Here is a 22,743-nt window from a genome sequence, read left to right as displayed (position 1 = left end):
GAGGAGCAAAGCTGGAGTTGGCACCATCGTAAATCAACCCACCCCCCAAGCATCATTTCAGCAGCTTATCCCAATCAGCCTACTGGTTGTTGCCTGCAAGACCCTGTTTTCCCACCTCCGAGGCTGCGGGTGCACCACGCTGTGCTGCAGTCATCCCGGCATGGCGATCCACCGCAAAGCACCGCTTCTGCGAGGTGGAAGCAGCGTGGCGTGTCCTTCTCCTGCATCCCCAGGTGGCATTTGACCCGCTGTTTGCATGCACCAGCATCGGTTTTACGTGCAGGGTGGTGGGAAGCTTGTGCAGGCACGTCTTCCCTCTGCAGCATTTGGGGCAGCTGTTTGGAAAATTAGGCATCGTTATACTTGGAGAAATTGGGGTTTTTCCCCTTGGTTTGGGTAAGCAGGGTCCTCTGCACCTGGAGATGCCAGGCTGAAAAATGAGGATGGGGGAGTGAGAGTGTTGGCTGGTTTCACTGGGGTGGCATTTGCTATCTTGAGAAGAGACTGAACAGTATCCTCATCCACGGTTTTGCTGAACTCTGCTTATGGGTTTACTTCCCATTATCAGAAAAAACACTGTAAAATGGACGGCTGGAGAAGGTCCAGGCCACTTGTCCTATATATCAGTTCACAGTTGTCTTTCAAAAGATTACCAAGAACTGAAAAGATAACAGCTCATGTGAATATTATTTTTAAAAGAACAGCCCTGCTTCTAGAAGGGCATGTTTCTCTTAAAGAAGATACTCCAGAAATCCCATTCTTTTATCATCTGGCGAGACAAAATCAGAAATTGAGTCCGAGCTCCATCCGTACCTGGTTTCCCAGGAGAGGCTTAGCTTGTAACACTTTTCTCTCTCATTTTGTCACCCAGGTACCCAGACCCTCAACTCAACTGGGCAGTTGAGCCTCCAGCTAATAGGAAACACATAACTCACCTTGTCGTTTGCATCCCTGCTCCTAACATCCACCCCACGCACGCGTGGTCACCAACAGGTGCTGGTGAACTTCATATAACATCGTTTGGCCCTAGGACATGGGGTAGTGCCTGTGTGAGGGGCTCTGGGTTTGTTTTTTCTTTCTTTTGCATGAGCTCATAAGATTTGGGAGCCTTCATTCATGGTTGGATGATAGGGGAAAGAGCTGCGGGCAGGCGGGTTTAATTGTCCTTCTCAAAGCAGAGGATTGCTGGAAGCTGGTGGTTGCTGGGTCTGGACCGCTACAAAATTCCACAAATTGCTTTGAAAGAGGGGGAAAAAAAAGTCTTTCTTTGCTGGTATATACGCCACCGAGCTGGGGAAGGAGAGTTTCCCTAAAGAGACGCAGTTCCCAGGCCAACGTAATACTTGAAATTTATTTTGTTTCCCACGCGGTGGTTTTCTGGCAAAACCATCACTTTTTGGGGGTATTGGCACTGCTGCGCACTTGCATTTTTCAAATTTTCATGGCATAGCAGGCCATATCTTCCCAATTTTATGCAACCTCCTTATCCTTTCGGAGAAGAAAGTATTCGGATCCGGGCGGCGCAAACCCCAGCGTTGGAGCTCCTGGCGCGATTGTACCGACAGGCCCTGGAACAGGCTCTCCTTGTGATGTTAATTAATATCTATTGACCCGCGCTGCTGTTCGGATGCAGTGGGGCGCGCATGGGCTCTCAAATACGCTTACGTAAGGAGCAGCCCAACTGATGTCTGGCTCCTGCCAATAAACTAATTGCTTTTGCCGGGACCTCATCTCTGCTGGGAGAGGAGCTAGAAATCAATTTCTGGCTTCCAGCGAAGATCACGCGTTCCTGATATCCAAGCTCAACATTGCAACTGTAATCATCACCTTTTCTGCATAAAATTCATCCAAGTTTGGATTCCAAACCCTTTTCTGGCTCTGTTCATAGGGTTTAATCTAATCTTTGTTTCAAGTGAGTTACCGGGGTGGATAATTCCCTGCACCGCAAGCGCAGTGGCTGAGCGGCAGGGAGGCTGGTCCCATCAGGCAGAATAGTTTTCCTCTTCGGTCTCTCCGTCTTGCTCTGTGTTTAGATAGCTGTCGGGGAAAAAAAAAAAAGTGTGGTTAGTATCGGTATTTGCTCCGATGAAGATGAGAAATGGGTTTCTTTTAACATCCAAGGTTTGGGGAATTCCCGTTTTACTGAGCAAGAGACCAGCTTTGATAGTTGGATTATTGCAATATATATCCCTTTGGGTATGTGCTATGTTTAACATTTTTCTTAAAATCCTGTCAAACCATCTTTTCTTGCTAACTGTAAACGAGGGGAACGCTGCGTCCTAATTAAGCTGCTTGCTACAAGCGAAGCTCAGCTTCCTGAATCGCTGCGAGAGCGGTTAGCAAACGCAGGAGGCCAGTCCCCGGCGCGGCAGTACTGGTGGGGGGGAAGCCAGATGCTCTTGATTTTTTTCCTTACAAAAGCTGTTGGCAGGGGGGAAAATTGGCTTAAGGAGATCAGACACAGAAGAGCGAGCCGGGGAGGCTGGTGGTGGGGCAGGACCCACCGTGATGGAGCCGGTCCCCCCGGGGTGTGCAGGCACGGCTCCTCCCGGGGATGCTCAGCCCCCTCCCAAACCCCGTGGCCTGCCTTCTCCGGGGAGGCGTTTGAAGGTTTCGTTTGATTCGCGCACCCTGCATAAAGCAGGCAGCTAATCTGAGAGTAAACATCTCCTTTAACTCCAGCCAGGCGGACGAGGTCTGGAGCTGCCTGCAGCTCTGGGCAGGACCCCGGGGGAAGGCAGGGCTGCCCGCCCGGGTGACGGGGAGTCCCCACAGCAGATAGGCACCGTGCCAGTCCTGCTCGCCGCCCGTCTCCGCGGGTAGGCTCGCCCGGCAGACCGGCTGAGGTGCTGCCAGGAGCCGGCTCGCCTGCCCGCAGCTCTGCCTCTGCCCGTTTGTATGGTGGGGCCGAGCTCTTCCCCCTCCGTCGGCGTCCCGGGGTACGGGAGAGCGAGCGCTCGGGGTAGCGAGTAACGGGACTGGGTTCGACTCGCCGGGACGAGATGGGGAGGAAGCTGGACCTCTCCAAGCTAACCGATGAAGAGGCCAAGCATGTTTGGGAAGTCGTTCAACGGGACTTTGATCTGCGGAAAAAAGAGGAGGAACGGCTGGAGTGAGTATCTGCTCTCTGGTCCGTGAGGTAGCCGTAGCCGCGGATCCATGTATGTCCTGTTGCATGTGGGTTGTAGGAATAAAGCAACGCATTGAAGAGGAAGAGCCAGGACCTGGCTGTTAAAATCAAACCAGGTGGTTAATAGATTACGTTATCAGCGGTGAGGTGATGCGTTCGGGCTGCAAAGGTGCGAACTGGCGCCGTGCCGCCGGCGGTGACGTGGATCGGTGTCACTACGGCGATTTATGGGGACAAATATCTGGGCACCGCTCAAGAGATGCTTTTGTGGGGCTTGACGGTGGCGTGGCTCTCACGGAGAGACCTTACCTTAGAGCAAAGTATGGGATTTGGCTCCCTTGTTTTTGTTTCATGGGACGGTTCTCGTGCGTTTAGGACAGGAGGGGTATTCCGTGATTCAGTGGGTCCTGGGAGTTCACAGACCCCTGAAGGATCCTGGAAAAATAGCTGAGTGGAATAGCAAGCCTGCTGTAGTAGCCTTAAATATGCTATACAGGGGGCCATGCTGTTCTGGGAAAGTTTTAAGGGGCCACAGATTAGGAAAAGATTGAAAATCACTGGAGCAGCAAATGGATGTATAGGGCATTTGAGAAAAGTGCTGTTTAAAAAATGTTCAGTCAGATTAGATTAAATTTTGAGCATGAGAAGTTGTGGGTTTTTAGGCTTTGTTCATTACCTACATCAGGCATTGAACTTAATAATTTCTTAACTTTGTTTCAAGAAGCTGCAGCGTCCCTGTTCAGGGTCTGGCCACGTTCTCGTTACTATCCCGATGGGATGGCCTGCGTTCCCAGGCTGGGTTTGGGCAGAGCTGTGCCCCCGCCGAGCCCTCGTACCCTCCTAGCTCCGAATGATGTGACCCAGGGCTGGTTCCAATGGCACGGTATTGCTCTAGGGACCAGGAGCTCGTTGGTTCCTCTATCGGATCCAAAGGGAAAGGTGAGGGGTGAGAGTCGTCTTCTTCATTTGGGATATCTGCGTCTGAGCTGTGGAAGCATCCCCCGAAAGCTTGCCATTGTGGGTTTCCACGCAAGGCTGCGTAGGACCCTCTCCGTTCACACCATTAGCCACGAGAAGCTCTCGGTCACATATTTTTGTACCTCCTGATTATTTTTTTTGCCTAAGATAACCCAGCCTGTGTGGGAGGCAGGGATAATTCAGTGTCACCGTCTACTGCCTTCCTCTGCTGCTAGCTCTGAAGTGCGGGACGGAGATCAGACAAGGGTGTTTAAAAAAAATTAGCACCCTGGAAAGGGTGAATGTCTCCCTTCTGATGGATCTGAGCTCTGCCTGGAGGAAGGAGGTGGGGACCCACCTTGCTGTGCCCTGCAGCAAAGAAGTGGGCGAGGTGAATTCCTTACCTACTTGACCTTGGTGCCAGACTGGCTTATCTGGGTCCGCTCTGATGCCCGGGAGGCTCCTAAATTGAGTGCCTTGGTGCGAGAGGGTGTGCAAGATAGGGGGAAGGTCTCAGGATGCTTCTACCCAGCTGCTGTCTCTCCTAAGCAACGTTCCCTCTGTCCCAGCAGTCACGGCTTTTTCTTCTTTTTTTTTTTTTTTTAATTTTTATTTTTTATAAAATTGTCATTTAATCCTGTCCCACCGAGGGCTGGCATTGCCCAGGTCTCTAGGGGAGAGCACGTTACCTGGTCCGAGGCTTGGTTGCCTCTCTCCGCAGGCTCAGCCACAGCCAAGTCCATCCATCAGATATTTCTGTAATACCTGGCACAGACCAGACCACCAGTCTGGGAAAGTCTGCCACGTTCCTGCATGCCGGACACGGAGCTACGGGAGCGTTTTCTGCCTGTAACAAGCTGGGACATGATGTGAGGTTATGGGAGACCCTGCAGCCATTCACCCTGCTCCCTGTGCTCTGACCATCCTCATTTGGTTTTTTATTCATTTGTTTTTCTATTCACTGGGCTTGTCTCAACCTGCAAGCCTCGAAGAAATGTTCCCCCCCATTGTTGGGGGGTCATCTTCTTCCCTTTTTGTTACTTCTCCGTGTTTTCTTTTTGGCAGAAGCTATTCACCCGCAAGGGACAAAGGCTTCAGCTGGCCAGAAACTGCACAACCACGTGAGGGTAATGCTTTGCCCAAGAAGTTAAATAACGGCCACTTTGTGGGGGCTCTCCCTGCTTCTTTCCATAAACACCCCTGCCAGCAACTCCCTGTTTTTGGGACGGCTCTCCTGGAACTCAGCCGGACCGACCCCGCTGCAGTTTGGCATCCCACCGCCGCTGACTTATTCTGCCCTGAGCAGAGCGGGGAAAGGGCTGGCTTGCGCTCCTGCCAGCAAGAGGAGACAAGAGGCATGCGGTTCCTACGGGTTTTAAACTGGTTTGGCTGAGACTTGTCCTTCCTTCGGCAGGTCTCGTGGGCGAGGGAGGGGAGGTGAAGGGAACCAACCGGTCTGTGGGAACCAGAAAAAGCAGTCCAGTGAAAGACGAGATCCTGCTGGAAACAGCCTGAGCGCGGGGTGGAAAAGGAGTACTGAGCCCATTCTATTTGGGGGGTTTGTTTTTAGCAGCCACATATAAATTTTTCTGCTGGACATTTGCACTAGGTCGTTCGAAACACTGCTAGGAGGGCGAACAGCTGAATATAAAAACGAGGTGCCCAGTTCAGTCTTTATACTGATTTTTACATGTCCCAGATCCTCGGTTAATGCAAGTTGGTATCGCTCCAGTGTAACAGCGAACACAGCCTGGCGTGCTGGCAGCGAGCTGGCGATAAGTCATCCCCCGGAAATAAAAGAGAGCTGATCCCTAACGTGCAAACTGATTTGGTTAAACAGAGATTAGCTTGATTTACATTCATGTCGTTCCCACCACCAGCCACGTCGCTGCTCCCGTGGACGTCCTGGCACCGCGCTGCCACGCCAGCAAGGCTCCTGCTGCGGTCACCCCGGCGTCAGCCCGTCTCCCCGGTGGCTGGGGGGCACCGGGAGCATCACCAGAAGCTTTGTGGTCCACGCTGTGTTTCCTGAAGCAGCCTCCAAACTTGATTACTTGAGCTTTTTGGCCCAAATTGACTTCTGCTCGGGAAAATGCAGCTTTCACTTACTATGAACTAACATAGTAGAGAGGAATAAAAAACACAGAAAACAACCTTCTAGGACCTTCCCTACAAGTCAAACATTGCCTCTCAGCCATAGCCCCAAAGACAAACATACCTGAGGTCGTGCGTGGCATGGGGAACAAACAGAAAGCCTTTGGGCAGCGCGGGGGGCCCCCGCCGGCTCGGCAGGCATTTTAGCTGGCCCTGGCTGTCGCTGAGAGTTCGGCCTTGGACAGGCACTTTTCTGCACGGGGTCCTGCTCTAACAGCCGTGTCTGGAGAGCAAAGGAAGCCTGTAGTGATGGACTGCTGGGAGAAGTGCTCTTGGAAAGCACTTGGCTTGGCTGGGCTTTCAAGGGACCATCGTCAGCATCTCCTCCAGCTGCTGTCCTCTGAACAGCCTCGTCCCATGTCACTTCTGCCCTTAGTAAAAGTCTCCGCTGAATTTAGCACGGAAGGACTAGATCAAAACCCCTTTTAATCCTTTTTAATCTCAGCGGCAGATCTTAATGTATAGTAACCTGCCCAGAATCTGGAGCCCACTTCTTTGTTCAGCTTATTTAACTCGTGATATGTTGTTAGATTTGCCCTACAGCTGTTTCCACAAGCTGCAGGACTCGGGATGTTGCCTAGAAAATAATTCTTGAAATGGTGGAAGCATGATGGGGTTTGCCCCGTGAGGGTTTGCAGTGAAATGCTAACAAAACCAAATTTGGGATGTTTTCTGCAGGGAGTTGAAATGCAAGATCGACCAGGAGAGCAGCAAGAGAGAGTTTCTGACGAATCAATCCCACCTCAACGAAACCCACTGCGTCCACTGCCTCCAGCCCTTCAAGTTCCTGCTGAACAGCAAGCGGCAGTGCCTGGACTGTCGCTTCTACACCTGCAAGAACTGCAGCCGCTACAACAAGAAGGAGGAAGGCTGGGTCTGCGATCCCTGCCGTCTCTCCAGGTACCGCTCCTGCGATGGCGGGCGAGGGGCAAGGCGAGCCTCGGGGCTGAGGCTCAAGAAGAGTCGCCCAAACTCAGCGTTCCTTTATGCTGGTTAGAAACCAATTAATCTGGTTAGAAAACAGGCTGCGTTTTTGTTAAGTGGCGGTTTCTGGGTGAGGGTCTGGTCACCGTGAGCGTGGCTGGACTGGCTCACCTATACGTCCATCCTCTCTTTGGGCAGGATGGTGAAGATCGGTTCCCTGGAGTGGTACTACGAACACGTGCGATCCCGTTTCAAGAGGTTTGGAAGTGCCAAAGTGTTGCAGTCCCTCTACGGCAGGCTGCAGCCGGGGCAGGGGCTGAACTCCCCATTTCTAGGTGAGGAGGAGCGGCGGGGTTTCTCCTGTCCTGCTGTGCACGGGGTGTCTGCGCAAGCACCGTGTTGGGATGTGCACCACGGGAGGAACGTCAGCATTGGTGCCGCTCTGAAGTGCCATGTGGTTTCCAGAGGGTGCAAATCATTTTGGGGAGGAAGCAGAGGTTCAAAGCGGTGTGTTCATACTGGGGGCAGCAGAGCAGATGTTCTTGGTGAATTTTTTTTCCTCTGTTAAGGTTTAAGGTTTTACCACAAGACCTGAGAATATCTCGTGCTTAGTTTTAAAAGTCTCATGTCCTGCAGTTTGTAAGTATGTAAGAGTTTGTCTTTCTTTTAGCTCTTTTTTTAGGGGATAGCTTGTGAAATTAATCCAAGTTTAACCTGCAGGTCCAAAAAACTGAGGGTGGATAGAGGCAGCACTCATTTTTTTCCCATGATCTAATGATTTTTACAGCCAATCTGATGATGCTCTGCCACTAACAAAACTGTATCAAAATTGGTGAGTTACCTGTCACCATAGCTATGTTCTTCAGAGCTTTATGGATCTTCAGTATTTCTAAGATTGGTCCAATACTGCATAAACACGTGCTGAAATGTGTTATTAATAGGGTACTATTTACTGGGTATCTGCTAGTTGCTGTTCATACACCTCCTGCACTGCTTTGCCTATTGCCTTGGAAAACCAGTGTGGATTCTAATCCCATCTTGAGGAGCCACAGAAAAGTTTGCACAAATACCATAGACAGGAGCTGATTCAACTGGTCCAATCGTCCTTTTATCCAGACCACTCATGGCAGAAGTATCAGAAAGAGCGTGGAGGGTAGTGGCATTGAATACAAAATTAATGGACTGAGAGACTGATTTTGTGCAGCGTTCAGTCTGAAAATGCATCAGACCACGCAGAAAGAACAATCCGAGAGAAAATCAAACCAAGCGTGAGGACAATAGTGCTTTAGGCTTCTTTAAATTGAGATTCTGATGTCTTTTTCAAAACGAGGTGATTTTGTTGTTATTACTTCATTAACACCGGTGAATTGGCTTGACCCTTGAACAAGCAAGAACCTCCTTTTGGGACGTATCTCGGGTTGCAGGAGGTCCAGCAGAATGACGTGAGACCATTGCGTTTTGCGTGGCCGGCTGCTGTCGGCTGTGCCTTCCCCTGCTGCTGCACTCCCAGGCGCGTTGCATCAGGACTGTGGAAGGGGTGGCAATAAGCTCTTTGACTTTTAAAAGTCAAGTCCTGTCTCCGAGTGCCTGTTTTGCTCTCTCTAAAGAGCCTTTTTGACGATTGTGATGGCTAGAGAATGAGAACTCCGGTTAACCATAGCTCTGAGGCTTGTTCTCTGTGAGGTACCTGGCGAAAATGTGTTTGTTTATTTTTTCCCCACCATTTTTCTTTTCATTTAGGTCTTCATGACAGAGTTTACAGCCTGCCAGACATTAACAGTAAGTAAAAAAAGAGAATTGCAACAGGCGGCTTGCAGTTCAAGAGAGATTTCCGCTGTCTTTTTCTCTCCATGCCCTCTGGCTACGGGCACTCCAGCGCCGTTTGGTGTGGCTGGACCGGGGAGGACGTCTCTCCACTGCGGTGGAGGTGGACTGTAATGGTCATCTCTTGCGCTGCGATACACCTGGGACCTCCAAGGGTAGACTTGGGCTTTTAGTTATATGCCAAACTCGAAGCTTGCAAGACTCATCATCTCAGTGCACTTACGTCATACGCTTAAAGCTGGCCATATTCTTAAGGAACCCACCAGTTCCTTAATTTGGGACTTGAGGTTGTGTTCTTTAGGAGCCCTTGCCGGAAAGATTCACTGCACCTTGCCATTTGATATAGGAAAGAGCATTTTGCCTACCTTGACTTTGGACTTGGGCTGGCATTTGTGCTGTTCCCAGTGTACTGCTGGGCTTGGCAGTGATCTGGGCACAGAGGTGGGGACCCAGAAAGGAACGGGTCACTGCTGTATAGCGGAGCTGGCTGATGGGAACCAGCAATAGCAGAAGCAGAGCCATGTTGGGCTGAGCTGTGGTGCTTTCAAACACTGGAGTCACCCGGGTGGACCTCGGGGTGCTCTCTACGGTGCAGGTGTCCTTCATCTTCCTGCGGTGGTCACTTCCACATCTGTGATGGTACACAGCTGGAAGGAGAAGCAATGAGAGACCAGCCAAGCTTTTGCAAGATCAGGTGCTAAGAGTAGGTTAGCTGCACCCCAAAGAGCTTCTACCCTACAGACCTCAGACTGTGGTCACTGCCTGCCAGCTGCAGCACATGGGGCTATCTTAAGATGTTCCTGTCCCTTTCCCATCCTTTGTCCCCTTCCCTTTACTTGTGCGACCTACTGGCCACGGTGTAGTATGCAAAAAATTAAACAAGAAAAAAAAAATTGGGGAGGTATTTCTAATTTGGACCTTTTCACCCCATATAAGAAGCATGGCCTCACCTACAGATGCATCGGTGCGACCACCACGGTGGGGACTTACCTCCCCCAAGAATGGGGTGCAGGAGCTGCCCATACACAGCATGCCGTTGTCTCCCCTCCAGGTGAATGCCAGCTTCTCACCAGCGGTGGCACCGGGGACGACAGCGATGACGAAGACGATGTCCTTCGTGGAGCTGAAGCAGAGTGCTACAGCAGAGTAAGCATTTCGTTCTGGGGCCCCTTCTGCCTCGCTCTGTGTCCTCAGCTTCTGCTGGCCTGCCTTGGGTGGTGGTGGCGGTGGCGGTAGTGGCGATGGCAGTGGCTTTCTGTGCCACCTTCAAAATGGGGCCTTTCTCTCTGTTTTCCTCCTCTGAGATGAGCCCCTCTCCCAGTTTGCGTAGAAACATCCAAGTCAGTAAAATCACAAATACTTGTTCTCTGGAAAAAAGACCCGCTCTTGACACTCAGGAAGTCCCCAATTAATATAAAAGTCCCGGCTCCTACCCATATAATGAGAGTCCACCTGGTTTTTCACTAGAAGAAGAGATACCTGGTAGAGTAGCAAAGCACAGCTGGGTCCATGATCGAGTTGTCTCCTGGGTTTTTCTGGGACTATGTGTACGGATTGAAATGCAGATTAAGAAGCCTGATGGGAAGTGTATTTATCCCCGCAGCATGTGTGAAATCTGCTGGTGTGTTTGAAATGCTGGTACAGTTACATACACACTGTCACGTACACACCACCCCAGCCTGCGGCTACGGCTATGGGCTGCATTTCATACACTTGATACTTCATTTTGATCTGCTTCTGAAGTCTTGGAGGCTTGTCCAAGCCGCTCCTGCCCCAATGCAGCTGATGACCTCCCAAATATCTGGGGAGATCTGCCCACAGCATCCTTTCTCTGAAGACACGGAGATGCTTCAGGACTTGAAAGCATCTCCTGGATCTCTCTCTGAGCTGTAACCTGGCTCAGCTTTCCCGTAGTGCCTTTATAAACCAGGACAGAGCTTCTCACTGTCTGCTTGTGGCCGCAGTCCTGATCCAGAGACTGTGGAAATCAGGAACCCACTTTTCCTTGACTCCAGCCTAAGCACGCCCTGCGCAATAAACCTGGCTCCCTGCAAGCAGGACAACGTCGGATCCGAATTTTCTCTGCAAAAAGCAGGAGCCTTGCTTTGGGCTGTGCAGCCTCAGGCAAACGAAGGAGACAAGGGCCCTCCCTCCCCCTTCCTTCAAGTTCAACTGTGTTTTATGGTGAATTTTCCTTTCTCGCACTTCGTACGCTGACTAAGATGCGCAAGACAAAGCGCCTGCTGTCTGTCCATTCCTTTGATTTTGAACTGGACTCGGAGTACTCTGCTCAGTCTCGCCGCCAGTCTGTGCAGCTCTCTCCAGCAGCCAGCAGCCCGGATGCTTTCCAGGTACTGGGAGAGTGCTGGGAGGGTTCCTCTCCTCTCTTCTTCCTCCCTGCTACCTTCGCTACCTCCTCCTTCAGCTGGTGTCGAGAGGCGATGGTGCCGATCCTCACTTCCCATAGCCCCGCTTGCTACCCCTTCTCCCGCTCCAAGTGCTTTGCCTAAGGCTGAGTCAGGAGTAGGACATCTGACCGAAGCGAGGATGAGTGGTAAGATGAGACAGCAAGACGCTCTCTGCAGACAACAGTTTTCTTGTGTTGTCCCAAGGCTACGGGACACCCCAGTTTCCAGCAAGCTTTTGGAGGTTCAGTATTCAAAGGGATGAAATGAAGCCAGACTCCTCTCCCATCACCCCATCCAGTTTGGGGCTGGTTTTGCCATGTGGTGGCACTGGGGATGTAGTTGGCCAGCAGCTTTGTGAAGCACACTACCCTTCTGAGATTGAGAAGATGAATCCTGCAGATTCATCTGCAGCGTGACTGCAGGGGCGGCACCTGCAGGGTGGGGGTCCCCAGCAGTCAGAGGGGAGAGAACACAGGGAGAACAAAAACTGTGTGAACACTGGTTATGTCTATATAGGAGACTATATGTGTCTTAGTGGCAGGAGATCCGGACCAGGACCCATGGGCAGCTCCAGCACGAGTGGCTGCAGTGAGCTGCGCCCCGTGATCCCAGCGAGGGCTGGGGGTCAGCCATCCCCACCTTCCAGCTCCGGGCAGCAACGCAGACGGGGCTGCCCTGGATGTGGTAAAAGATCTTCCAGGCTGAGGTGCTTCAGATCAAGCTTTCTGGGCTGCTCCTCTTTGCCTTTTCTGTTGAAATTTCACTTTAAAAAAATTAAGCAGCTTTGAACTTTAAACTGTACCCCGGGGTAGTATTAGGATGTGCTGAGATGTGTAAAAAATGCTTTAAAAAAAAAAAATTCACACCATCCCACATAAATTGATAAGAATTTTGGGCAAACAAGTAGATTCATTCTTTCTTTATCTAAGCCCATCTTTATGCAGCAGAATTTAACGTGAGTCTAGGGAGGGCTGGCCTCTGTCGAGATCATCCGAATTAGATTTATCGGTTGCAAATTATTTGAGGGGCAGAAGGTGGCTATTGTTTAAATAAGCAAAAGGGCATGGTGTTTTAAAAGAGTAGAGCTTTTTGCAGCCCAACTGAAGGGACTCTGTGCCTAGTTCTCGTAAAAATTAACAGTGCCCTCTGGCAGTGATGAGAAGTATTGCTCAGGGTTCATCAGCAAGATAAGGCTTTAAAATGGATTAGGAATTGGCATTATAAAAGGTTAATCCATGCACGTATTGGAGGATAAAGCTGGGAGCTGTTGGCAAAGGTCGGGAGAGGCAGGGAGACCTGGCGGGCAGCTGCTCAGCAGCAATCCTCATCTCTCAGTCCTTCCCAGATTTCCCCAACTCAGCTGAAGATGCCTCCCAGAAGGAGTCCAGGATCACGGAGGCAGATCTGGTCTTCCATCACGTCTTGCAAGAACAGGGATCGGGCGTGAGTCCTCCGGAGCAGCACTTCAGCACAGAGGTTCGGCTCACCGTCAATTCACGGAGAAGGAGCCTGGAAAGAAATGTAAAACCTGGTAGGTGTCTCTGGCCAGGCTCCTCTTGTATCTTGGGGAAAAGTGGCTGCAAGAGTTGGACCAAAGTGAAAATGTCTTTGATTTTTTTTGAACAACCTCAAAGCCACTAAAAGGTTGGAGTGTCAAGACAAAATATCCATCTGCAAAATGACTTTTCCCCCTCCCCCTCCACTAGAGAATCGCCTGAAGTTATTTGGTTGTAATGGGCTGGTTTTGTCCCCAACAAACTCACTTCTCAAAGTCAGAAGGGTTGTTCTTAAGGTGTCCAGCCCTTTCATATCTGGAGGTCTTGTCCAGAGCAAGAACTAGGTACGATCAAATGACGCTACTAGAATCATTAAGGTTGGAAAAGACCTCTAAGATCATCGAGTCCAACCGAAGCCAGACTAGAAGCAACGGGATGTGTTTCCTCCTGCAGGCAGCGACAGATGAATTGAACTTCTTGCCAAAGGATGTTGTAGGAGCAGAAATTTTAGAGTTTTAAGAGGACTTGAACTGGAGTAAGACTAGACAAGAACTGGAGGCAAGCACTGGGGGTTGCTAAGTAGCATCCTTATAGCTGGGCAGGGCGCACCGGCAGGCTGCGGGATCTGTGGTTTCGTGAGTCTATAAATACCCCAGCAAATGACGGTGCAGAATTTGCCTTTTACTACTATTGTTTTTCCTGCTGTGATAGCAGCGGCGGGAGGGTTGGGCACTGGCTCGCGCACATGCAGCTGTAGAATATATACATCCTTCTGGGTCTCCGACTGCTTGGTTGTATTTTCAAGTGCTTGATTTTCAGGGCGCTAGGAAATACTGGATAAACCTTACTGTGCACTGTTTAAATTCGTACTCTGAGCCCCTCTGGAGCGACACAGCAGCACGGCCCCCTGGCTTGTGAATTCCATTTTCTCTCATTGTTTTTGTCTCGTTTGAAGTTCTCCATTAAAAAGGAGAAATTCCACTCTTTTAAATACTCTATCCTAGATTGGTACCTCTCTAGCCTGAGATAGACATCTTCCAGCACCTGAACAATGCATGAAGGGCAGTGTCCCAACCTGTGCCCCAACAAAATTGGGAAGGCAACAGCAGTTTTTGGGGAGGGGTCTGGCTGTTTGGGGCATGAGAGAGCAAGGACAATGCTCCTTGTGCCCAGCGCTATCTCAGCAGCGCTGTGTGGGACCCTGCTGAGCCAGGTGCTGTGCGGCCACAGCGGATGGAGCTGCAGCCTGGCCCAGCGTAGCCATCCTTAACCCTGGTCTTTCTTGCAGAAACATCACCTGTCAAAGGACAGAAAGTGTGATTTGGAGAAGTGCTTCATTATTTGCTTATCTTAAGGATGGGGCCGATGTCCAGGAAGTAACTCAGGGGTGTGAATCTCTTGTACCTTTGTGCTGAAGCCTTCTCTCTCCAAAGGCAGCCCCTGGAACGAGCAGCCCCGGTCCCGGTACTCTGCAGATGTGGACACCTCTGACGAGGACGTGAAGGGAGCCCAGTTCCCTGCCTACCCGCCCCACCACGTGAAACGTCGGAACAGAGCCTCCTCCCAGGAGAACGTCAGCCACTCCGGGAGTCAGGTACCAAGCAGCTGTTGAACCTCTTGTGAGACCAGGGCTGTGAACAAGCCTCTCTTGCCATAAACAGCGCTTGTTATCTGCCAGGTGCAGGGTGGTTCAGAGGAGAAGAGAAGCAGTGGTGGCAAACCAAGGTAGTCTCCCAGCCAGGATGCACAGGGGCAGTTTGGTGCCCATGCTTCCCATCTGCGGGTCCAAGAGGGAGCAGAGCGGCTCCCGGATCTCTGTAGACTCGAGATCCCTCTCCTCCTCCTCTTCAGCTCAGGAACTGAAGAAGCTGGGAGTGTAGCCACTTTGCATTGCCAGAGCAATGCAGCGAGCCTATGGGATGACCTAGGAGCTGGTTCATCCTCGGTGTCACGTCATGGTGGCATGGCACCAGCAAGATGAATGCCCAGGCCATGTGCTGCCCTCCGTGTTGTGAGGGACCTGCCAAGGTGGTTGTGAAATGGGAGCAGGGCTGACACCTGGGAAGGTGCATTTAAGACTCATTTATTCATTAAGGTGAGGAAGAACAGACTTTTCTCTGCACCGTTAGGATGATGCAGAAGTACTCTGGAGCTCTGTGCTGCTTGTCCCAGGTCCTCCTCCCAGCCCTTCCACTTCTACACCCGTGGCAAAGAGAAAATCAGGGACCGGTGCGTCACTCCACCCATGCTGCTCTCGCAATAACAAGCCTGCCTTCGTTGCTGTTAATTTTCCCAGCCTGTCCTTATTAATCTGCGAGTTACTTATGGTTTTCTGTGTCCCCAAAAAGGCTTTCTTCAACTGAATGCACCGGTGCTTTGTGATCAGACCAAGGTTTGGAGAGGGATATTTAATAAGCATCAAGATCCTTTTCTTCCTTTGCAGTGTGTAGTGTTCCTGCCCCCGGTAGGACTGGGTCGAGACGACCCGTCCCGTATCTCTCCTGAATGATGATAACAGGGGGAACAGTCTAGAGAAGGGTGTCAAAAAGGCTGCGAGCTTGTGTTTTAATTGTCAAGTAAGGACCTGCCGTTCCTGATGCCATCTTTGCAAATGGTGGGTAGTGGGAATGGTAAAAAGTATCCCTCAGACCTCTTAAGCCGCAAAATGCGTGGTGATGTCTGACTACGGGGAGACCTGCTCCTTGTTTCTGCTCACGGCTGGTAATTTTGCACGTCCTGGACCCCCCTTTGGGTAATCAGTGGGGGGATCTGTACCCACAACCATCCCTCCCGCTTCATGTCCCTGTGTAGGGAAACCTTTCCTTTGCCTTTTACTTCTCTCAGCACATGTTTTAATCTGCAAATGCCATTCCTTTTTCAGTCAGTGGTAAATGAAAGAACCCTGGATTGGGTGTCCTTAATGAGGCCACGGTACGTTAGGCATGAAATGTGCACTGTGCTTTGCAGTGGGGAAATGGGGCCAAATTCCTACCAATGCTTCAGATGACTTCCTTCATCAGCTGGGCAAGCTCTTGCTTCAGGGCGGTCCGGAGTGCTTTGTGGTTTGCTCCGTCACACCAGTACAAAGGCTGCTGTGGAGCCTTGTCACTCTAATGGTTACGAGACATCTTCTCACTCCCAATTTAACCCCATTTGCTCTTATGCCAACATCGTTCATTAGCTTAAATAGCTCTTCATCCTTCCTGCCCTTTGTGCTGCTGATGGGTTTACAGCTAGCAACCACCCTCCTGCAGAGCCTTCTCCTCAACCAGCAGGAAGAGACCCAGCTCTGTGCTGGACCATTAACTTCAGAACGATGCACGTGTGCATCACTGTCGCCGTTGGCCAAGGAGAGGCCAGGTACAAGCCCAAAGAAGAGAGAGGGCAAGAACATCCAGGTTTTGGTGCCAGCCAGCTCTGCTGTATTGGCAGAGCTGGAAGAGGTTCAGAAGAGGCTGGTGTCTATCCTTTTGTCCTGAGGTTGGAGGAGATGGAGGGGCTAAGGCTGGCAGGAGGGCAGAGACAGGCCACAAGGGATTTGGGACAAGGAGCAGCTGAGGAAAACGGTGGCTCTTGAGCTGTTTACAGGCACTTCCAGGGTATGTCATGTAGTCATCATCAGGGCTTCTGGGGTAACCCAGCCCCTCATGGGACATCCCAGGGGACGGCGAGGATGGCTGAGTGCGACTCGTCACCCTGGCACTGCACTTCTCAGAGGCTGTGCCCTTTGGCGATTCAAGATGTTGGCCTGTGGGGTGTAGGGTCCAGAAGCATGTTTGTTAACCACCGTTAACCCTGTATTAAATCCCATAGCTTGGCTTCAAAAGCAATGTTTTCCCTGTAGACACCTTGTTGGCATCTGAAGGTTTCAAGAGGTGGAGAGCTCAGCTCTTTGCCCTGCATTGCTTTGACCCCACAGATGAAAACCCTCTTTCCTAAAACTGCCTTAGGTGCAAGTTTGTCAAAATATGTTTGATCTGAAAATCGCTTTTGCTTTAATTCTGGAGAGGATATACTGTTCAGTCCCAAACACAAGAAACCTAACTTTTCCAGTGACAAAAGCAGAGGCTGTTCCCTAGCCCTGTGACTCCAGGAGCTGAAGGTGCTAGAACAAGATTTAAAAAAAAAAAAAAAAACCACCACTGTTAAAAAAAGCTCTTAAACCTGATGAGACATGAAAAGAAGCCCTGAATTGGTAACTGTGCAGGTTTTTGCCTTTAGGTCTTTAGAAGCCAGGTAGAAACAGGACCAAGCCACAAGGAATAGCACCAATTTACCAAGTTTCTCCCCCAAAGCTGTTCTGCTGTACCTCAAGGCAGCTCAGTGGTTCTGGATTCCTGAAGCTTTGATGCCATCTGGTTCCTCTTCTTTACATAGAGCTTCTGTTAGAGATCTTGGGTATTTGAGAGACTGGAGGAAGCACCTCTGCTAGAGTCTGTCTTCCCTCCCCAGCAGCCCTAACTGCTGTCCTCCTTATGGGCTGTGTTTTAAGTTTCTTTGCTTTACATCTTTTAATACAGAGCAGCATTTGCCAGCCTTTGTTTTGCGGAGAGCAGTGCAGGGCAGTCCAGCCCCCGATGAGGATGCACCCTAATGGGGTGACCACCGCGTATTAAAACCAGCCTTGCTTGGGAAGAAGAACAAAAGCAAGCTCTTCAGCTCCTATCCTTGTAGCCCATCAACAGCAGACCATGCATTATGCTCTGACCTCTCTGGACCTCTGTGTTATGGTGACACGGTGGTGCCGGGTGCTCCATTTGTCACCATCTCTTCCTCTGAAGCTGATGGCCCATCACAGACTTCTCATTGTCACCAGGAGCAATGCAAGAGTCAGACCTTAAACAGTACTGAGAAACCACTTAGAGATGGATTGGATTGCTTCCTGCCTGTGGGTTTAATGCTCTTTAAAGATGCTTTCAGTTCGGGATGGTAATTACAGCCCTCTGCTCTCCGGAGTGTCAGGTTTTTATATTCATCTTCCCTTAAGCAGATGCAATCTCTCCAAGCTGTTGTGAGGATCTAATTAATCGAACACTAGCAAGCACAAAAACTAAGTGAGAGGATGGAAATGTTATAAAAACAAAGTCAAGCCCTCGCATCTCTTTGTTACCGCATTTACTTACTGCATTTGCTGCTCGTTCCCCTTTGAAAGGGAGGCAGCCACTCAGAACAGCAGTGATGTGGGAGGTAGTGTTATAAAAGGGGCAATATTTCTTATCATTTGTGTTTTATTTGTTTGGATCAAAGGAGAAAGACTTTTTTTTTTAAAAAAAGAAAGCAAAACTTGGATTTCTAAAAGGGAAAAAAAAAAAAGCTTTCTTTAATGTTTTCAGTCATTTAACCACAAAAGTTTGTCTTGGCTTTTGAGCATAGAAAGTAACTTCTCTTTGATTTTCAGGATTTTCTCTGTTCTCCTCCCCTTCCTTCTCCTCTCCTCTCCTTCCTTCTCCTCTCCTCTCCTTCCTTCTCCTCTCCTCTCCTTCCTTCTCCTCTCCTCTCCTTCCTTCTCCTCTCCTCTCCTTCCTTCTCCTCTCTCCATGCCCCTTTTTTCAGTTGGAAGAGTGAGGGAGAAAAGAGGGGCAAGCATCTTGGTAAACTAATGCATGGAGAAGTCAGAAAATTTCAAAGTGTGTTGGGGAGAACTTTCAGGTTTAGTTTTTCTATCTGGAATTTTTCATGGGAAATCCTTACCTTCTTCCCTCTTCTTTTCCAGCGCTGTATTGCCAGGGGGAGGATAGGGTAGTAGCTGCTTGAAAAACGTCTTAGTAGGAAGTGAAAATTGATGTTGACTTGAATTTGGGGCAGCATGCGAATGATGGCAAGATAGATGGCTTTGTTACAGCCTGGTGCTTTTGTCTGGACAAGGGGTCAGTGATGTGGTTTTATGCTTGCTGCTACCGATGCTTTGGTGGGAATTGTGGTGTGCATTGCTTTGAGTTTTCCAGATTCGAGGAGAAGCTGTGCACCTCCTGGAGCTCTTCAGGGTATCCAGGGCCATTATTCCTTAATGTCTTTTAACTCAGCCCTCTTGCTGCTTGCTTTCTTCTGCTGGTTGCACTGTTTTCTCACTGTCCTGGCAGTGGTGGCTGGTCTGTTCTCTACTCCTTTTCTCTCCCTCTCCTTTCCTCTAGATTCATGAGCTCAACAAACGCATGTCCGCAATCGAACGCATGCTGAACCGCTTGGAGGAAAAAATCCTGGTGCGCTCTGATGAGGTAACCGGGCAAAGCCGGGGCACTCTCTCTGCGGGGAGAGAGCGCGGGCTGCGCTGGTCCCTTCCCCTTGTCATCGGAGGGGCTGCTCTGAAACAGCCGGCATTGCAGGGAGAAAGCCGGAGAGACAAAATGGCTCGGATTGTTTGATTTTAGTCTTCTGTTTTGGCCTTTGAAGGCTCTTCTCTACGTTCAGGTGAGGTGCCTTAGAAAACGTTGCATGGCAGGACAGAAAGAGAAGCAAATTTAACCCATGGCATTTAGGCCCCCGTGCAAGCTAGAGCCTTCCTTGCCCCTTCTGCGCAAGGAAAATTGGGTTTCAGGTTGATACTCTACGAAATGCTAATTTCGGGAGTATTGTTAAGTGCGTGTCGGTACATCCACAGATGCTGTGATGGCTCATTTGAAATCATGGGAGAATCAATTAGTACATGTGAGGAAGTTACCTAGTTATTGTGAATATGAGATCTGAGTCAAGAAGGGTTGCTGTATCTCTTCTGAGCTGCCCTTGTCTTATCATGCCATCAAGCTTGGAAAAAACCAGCTAAATTAAGTTAAACCTGGGCAGCGATGTAAAATCTGTGAATACTTAGGTCACTCAACATTGATTAGGGGTTTCTAATTTTAGACCATGCGCTCTTCTTTTCCTTCATGCGAACCCATCACCGTGAGCTGCTCTGGCGGCTGATGGCTCGGTAGAACGGACAGTGATAATTATAGAGAAGTCCCCTAGACGTAGATGAAACAACGCAATTCCTTCTTTTTTCTAAAATTCATAATGGGGATGGCCATGTCTGTAACCATTCAGTGTTTCTATCGGTAAATCTGACCAAGGGAGTAGGAGACCTGCACGCTTGCAGGTTCCCATGCTTTGTTCCCATGTCTAGGGCAGATCAAAATAGAGGCAACAGGTCTAAACTGCTGCGGGACGGTTTGAGGTTCATTATTAAGAAAAGCTTTCTAGCAGAAAGGATAGCAGAGCCCGGGAATAGGTTGCCTGGGAGAAAGATTGCCTCCTGCAGATGCCGTTGTTCAAGATCATTAAGAACAGCTTAAACAAAAACCCATCAGGTATGACACAGATAATTTTATTCCCATCTTAACGCAAGGGACAGCGAGTTCAGTAACTTCTGGAGATCCCTTCCAGCGCCTGGGAGTTTAATAGGATTCTTCTCCATGAATTGCACCTAATAACAAGACGGGTGGAAATATGCCACCTATCCTGCAGGAAAATTTGCTACGTCTTTTCTCATCGCAAATAAGATTACTTAGAGGGCCCACGGCTGCTTCCCTCACCCTGGTGGACCGTGTCTTTGGGTTGCTGTGATTCCCAATGAAAATAAGGTGATTTTTGGCCACAAATCCTCCAAGCACACCTTTTTAAGTGGGGGGGGGGGGAAGGCAATTTTCCACAGGGAAAAACAAGCAAGTTCTGCGTGTGGGGAAAATGGATGGGAGGTTCTTTAGATCAAGAGTTTGTATTCCTCATGGAGCTGGAGTGCAGCTCGCTGGGCTCTGCTGCTCCCCTGGGCAGTCTGGCCGCCCCTTGTGAAAATGAGTGCGGAGAGGGGACTTGAAGTCCCCTTTGCAAAGCCCATCTGTGGTAGGACTCCTCAAGCTCGTCTGCTGGCCAATCTTGCTGAGTGCGTCTGGACCTGGGCATGCCCCATTGTCCACCACAGGAGACTCTTACACAACTCCCTTCTGCTCTTTCAGTCTCCAGCCCCAGACTCCCAACTTGATCCTGATGCTGAAGAGGAGGAGTTGAAGAGGAAGCTGGAGGAGTTGGCTAGCAACATCAGTGACAAAGAAGTCTCTTCTGAAGAAGAGGAGCGTGAAGAAAAGAAGAGAGTGAAGAAACCAGAGATGAGTTCCTCCAGTGATGACATGGCCAGAGATGCTCAAAAGGTAATCTGTGTCCTCCCACACATACCGTTCTGGGCTCCACCTGCGGTTCCCTCTGCTCTTGGTGGTTTATGGCTTACACAGTGATAATGCAACTCTTCTTCTGTCCCACACCCCCACCTCAATGCCTCCCAGGGCTGTCTGGCTCTGCTGTCTGATTAAATAGGGTATTGAGGGATAGGGAAGTCCCAGGGTGTTAGATCTGGACCTTTGTCCTTGTAGGCTCTCCCAGTCTCATCTAAGAGTCAAAAGTCTCATCTCTTAGAGGTCTTGCAGACTACTGCCCATCAGGGAAAGGTACACAACCTCCACATCGATTTAGAAGAGTTGTCTCAGGATCTGGATATCGTTACAGAGAAGAGAGTCCTGGGGTGGGAGGAGAGCTCGGTGATGATTTAGTACGGGCCCCATTTGTCAGGCACCTGCTACAGCTTGAAATGTCTCTTCCAGACCTGTCAGTGCTCCTGCACTAGGCAAGGGACTCCCAAAATCCCTGGTCCCACTTTCGCTCTGCTAGGTCAGCATCTCCTGTACTCACAGCACTGTGCTGGCTCCTGTCCCCTACTCAGTGGTGGGTGATCCGTGGGGACATGGGTCAGGGAGAGGAGGAGGGACACAACATCTATGCAGCCCCATTCCCATCACCCCAGAGAGTCCCTCACCCCCATGGCCCACTGCAGCTCTGATTTATCCCCCCTGCCTGCTGGGTGCGTTTCGGAGATCTGCTTTTCCCCCGTGTATCCCTGCGGCAGAGCTGGCGAAGGCGTTCGTTCGTGTGCAGCCTTGCAGGGGAGAATTGCTCCCCTGGTTGGAGAGCAAGAGCAGACGGAGGCGCTGGACCGCTTCCCCCTCCCCTCGCCCGGCACGCGGTAGGGCTGGGTGACAGGGGTGAGCAACCGATGACGGTTCAGGTGCCTCAGAAAGAAAGGGAGATCTTGTGTGTCCCCAGTTGTGCGGAGCCTCCTGAGATGGTCCATTAGCACAGAATGGAGAGGTCAGCGTTCCCTGTTGGGTCTCTAATGGCTTATTTGTTCACCCCCTCCCTCCTGCCTTGGCGGTGGATGGGGTACGCGTGCTCTGACACATCCGTCGCTGGCGAAGGAAGCCGAGGCTACGGAGACTTTTGTTGTGCCACGAGGCCTCTCTTTAACGTCTTTTTGTTCCTCAGCCTCGCAAGGCAAAACCTGGCGGCTGCTGGGCTTGGCGAGTGTGGCTGCCTGTACACACGCGGTGCGTTTAGCGAGTCTGTCTCGGGTATGGGTGTCTGCACGGCTCTACATAAACTCTCGGGATTAGAGCAAGCGACTGTTCCCAGGACAGCTTCCTTCACGGTTTCGGGTACCGTTTGCTGTGCTCTTACCGACGCCGGATCAGCGGTGCACTGCATCCTTACCGAAACCCTCCTTCACCGCCTCCTTTTTCCCCAAAGCTGCTTTAGATGATTGCTGCAGCCAGACTTAACTACCACGATGTGCATCTTCTTAGTAACCATCTCCAGTGAATTGCAGCACAGGGGATAAGTGGTAACTCACCAAGCCAAGGTAATTTAATTCCCGTGTGAGCTGCTGATCTGCAGCAGACAGAGGCTCAAACCCTGACCTGCACTGGAGATGTTCGTGGGGTATCAGTGTAAGCTTCTTGATTCTTGTAAAGTGAAGCCTGGATTCTCCAGATTTGCTACTTTCTTTGACCAAAACCCAGCTATGAAGCAGGGAGGATACAGGCACGGCGGT

General features: G+C 50.4%; 1 protein-coding gene across 9 annotated transcripts in view; it reads left to right on the top strand.

Annotated features, from left to right (window-relative positions):
• Positions 1-1,955: 1,955 nt before the first annotated feature.
• The window catches only part of MLPH (melanophilin), a 29,639-nt gene continuing 8,851 nt past the window's right edge, over positions 1,956-22,743 (top strand). For 2 of the 9 annotated variants that reach the window (XM_075153766.1, XM_075153770.1), the window contains exons 1-10: positions 1,956-3,112; positions 6,920-7,141; positions 7,364-7,500; positions 8,906-8,944; positions 10,041-10,135; positions 11,212-11,340; positions 12,733-12,932; positions 14,331-14,487; positions 19,025-19,108; positions 20,822-21,013. In XM_075153766.1, the coding sequence (XP_075009867.1) occupies positions 3,003-3,112; positions 6,920-7,141; positions 7,364-7,500; positions 8,906-8,944; positions 10,041-10,135; positions 11,212-11,340; positions 12,733-12,932; positions 14,331-14,487; positions 19,025-19,108; positions 20,822-21,013 (1,365 nt within the window). In that variant the 5' untranslated portion in view covers positions 1,956-3,002. Of the gene's footprint in view, positions 3,113-6,919; positions 7,142-7,363; positions 7,501-8,905; positions 8,945-10,040; positions 10,136-11,211; positions 11,341-12,732; positions 12,933-14,326; positions 14,488-19,024; positions 19,109-20,821; positions 21,014-22,743 lie in introns of all 9 variants that reach the window. The other 7 variants (XM_075153772.1, XM_075153767.1, XM_075153773.1 and 4 more) reach the window with 5 other exon arrangements.

The sequence above is a fragment of the Calonectris borealis genome, chromosome 6 (genome assembly GCF_964195595.1).
Source record: "Calonectris borealis chromosome 6, bCalBor7.hap1.2, whole genome shotgun sequence".
Lineage (NCBI taxonomy): Eukaryota > Metazoa > Chordata > Aves > Procellariiformes > Procellariidae > Calonectris > Calonectris borealis.
This window is presented reverse-complemented; position numbering and strand designations above follow the sequence as displayed.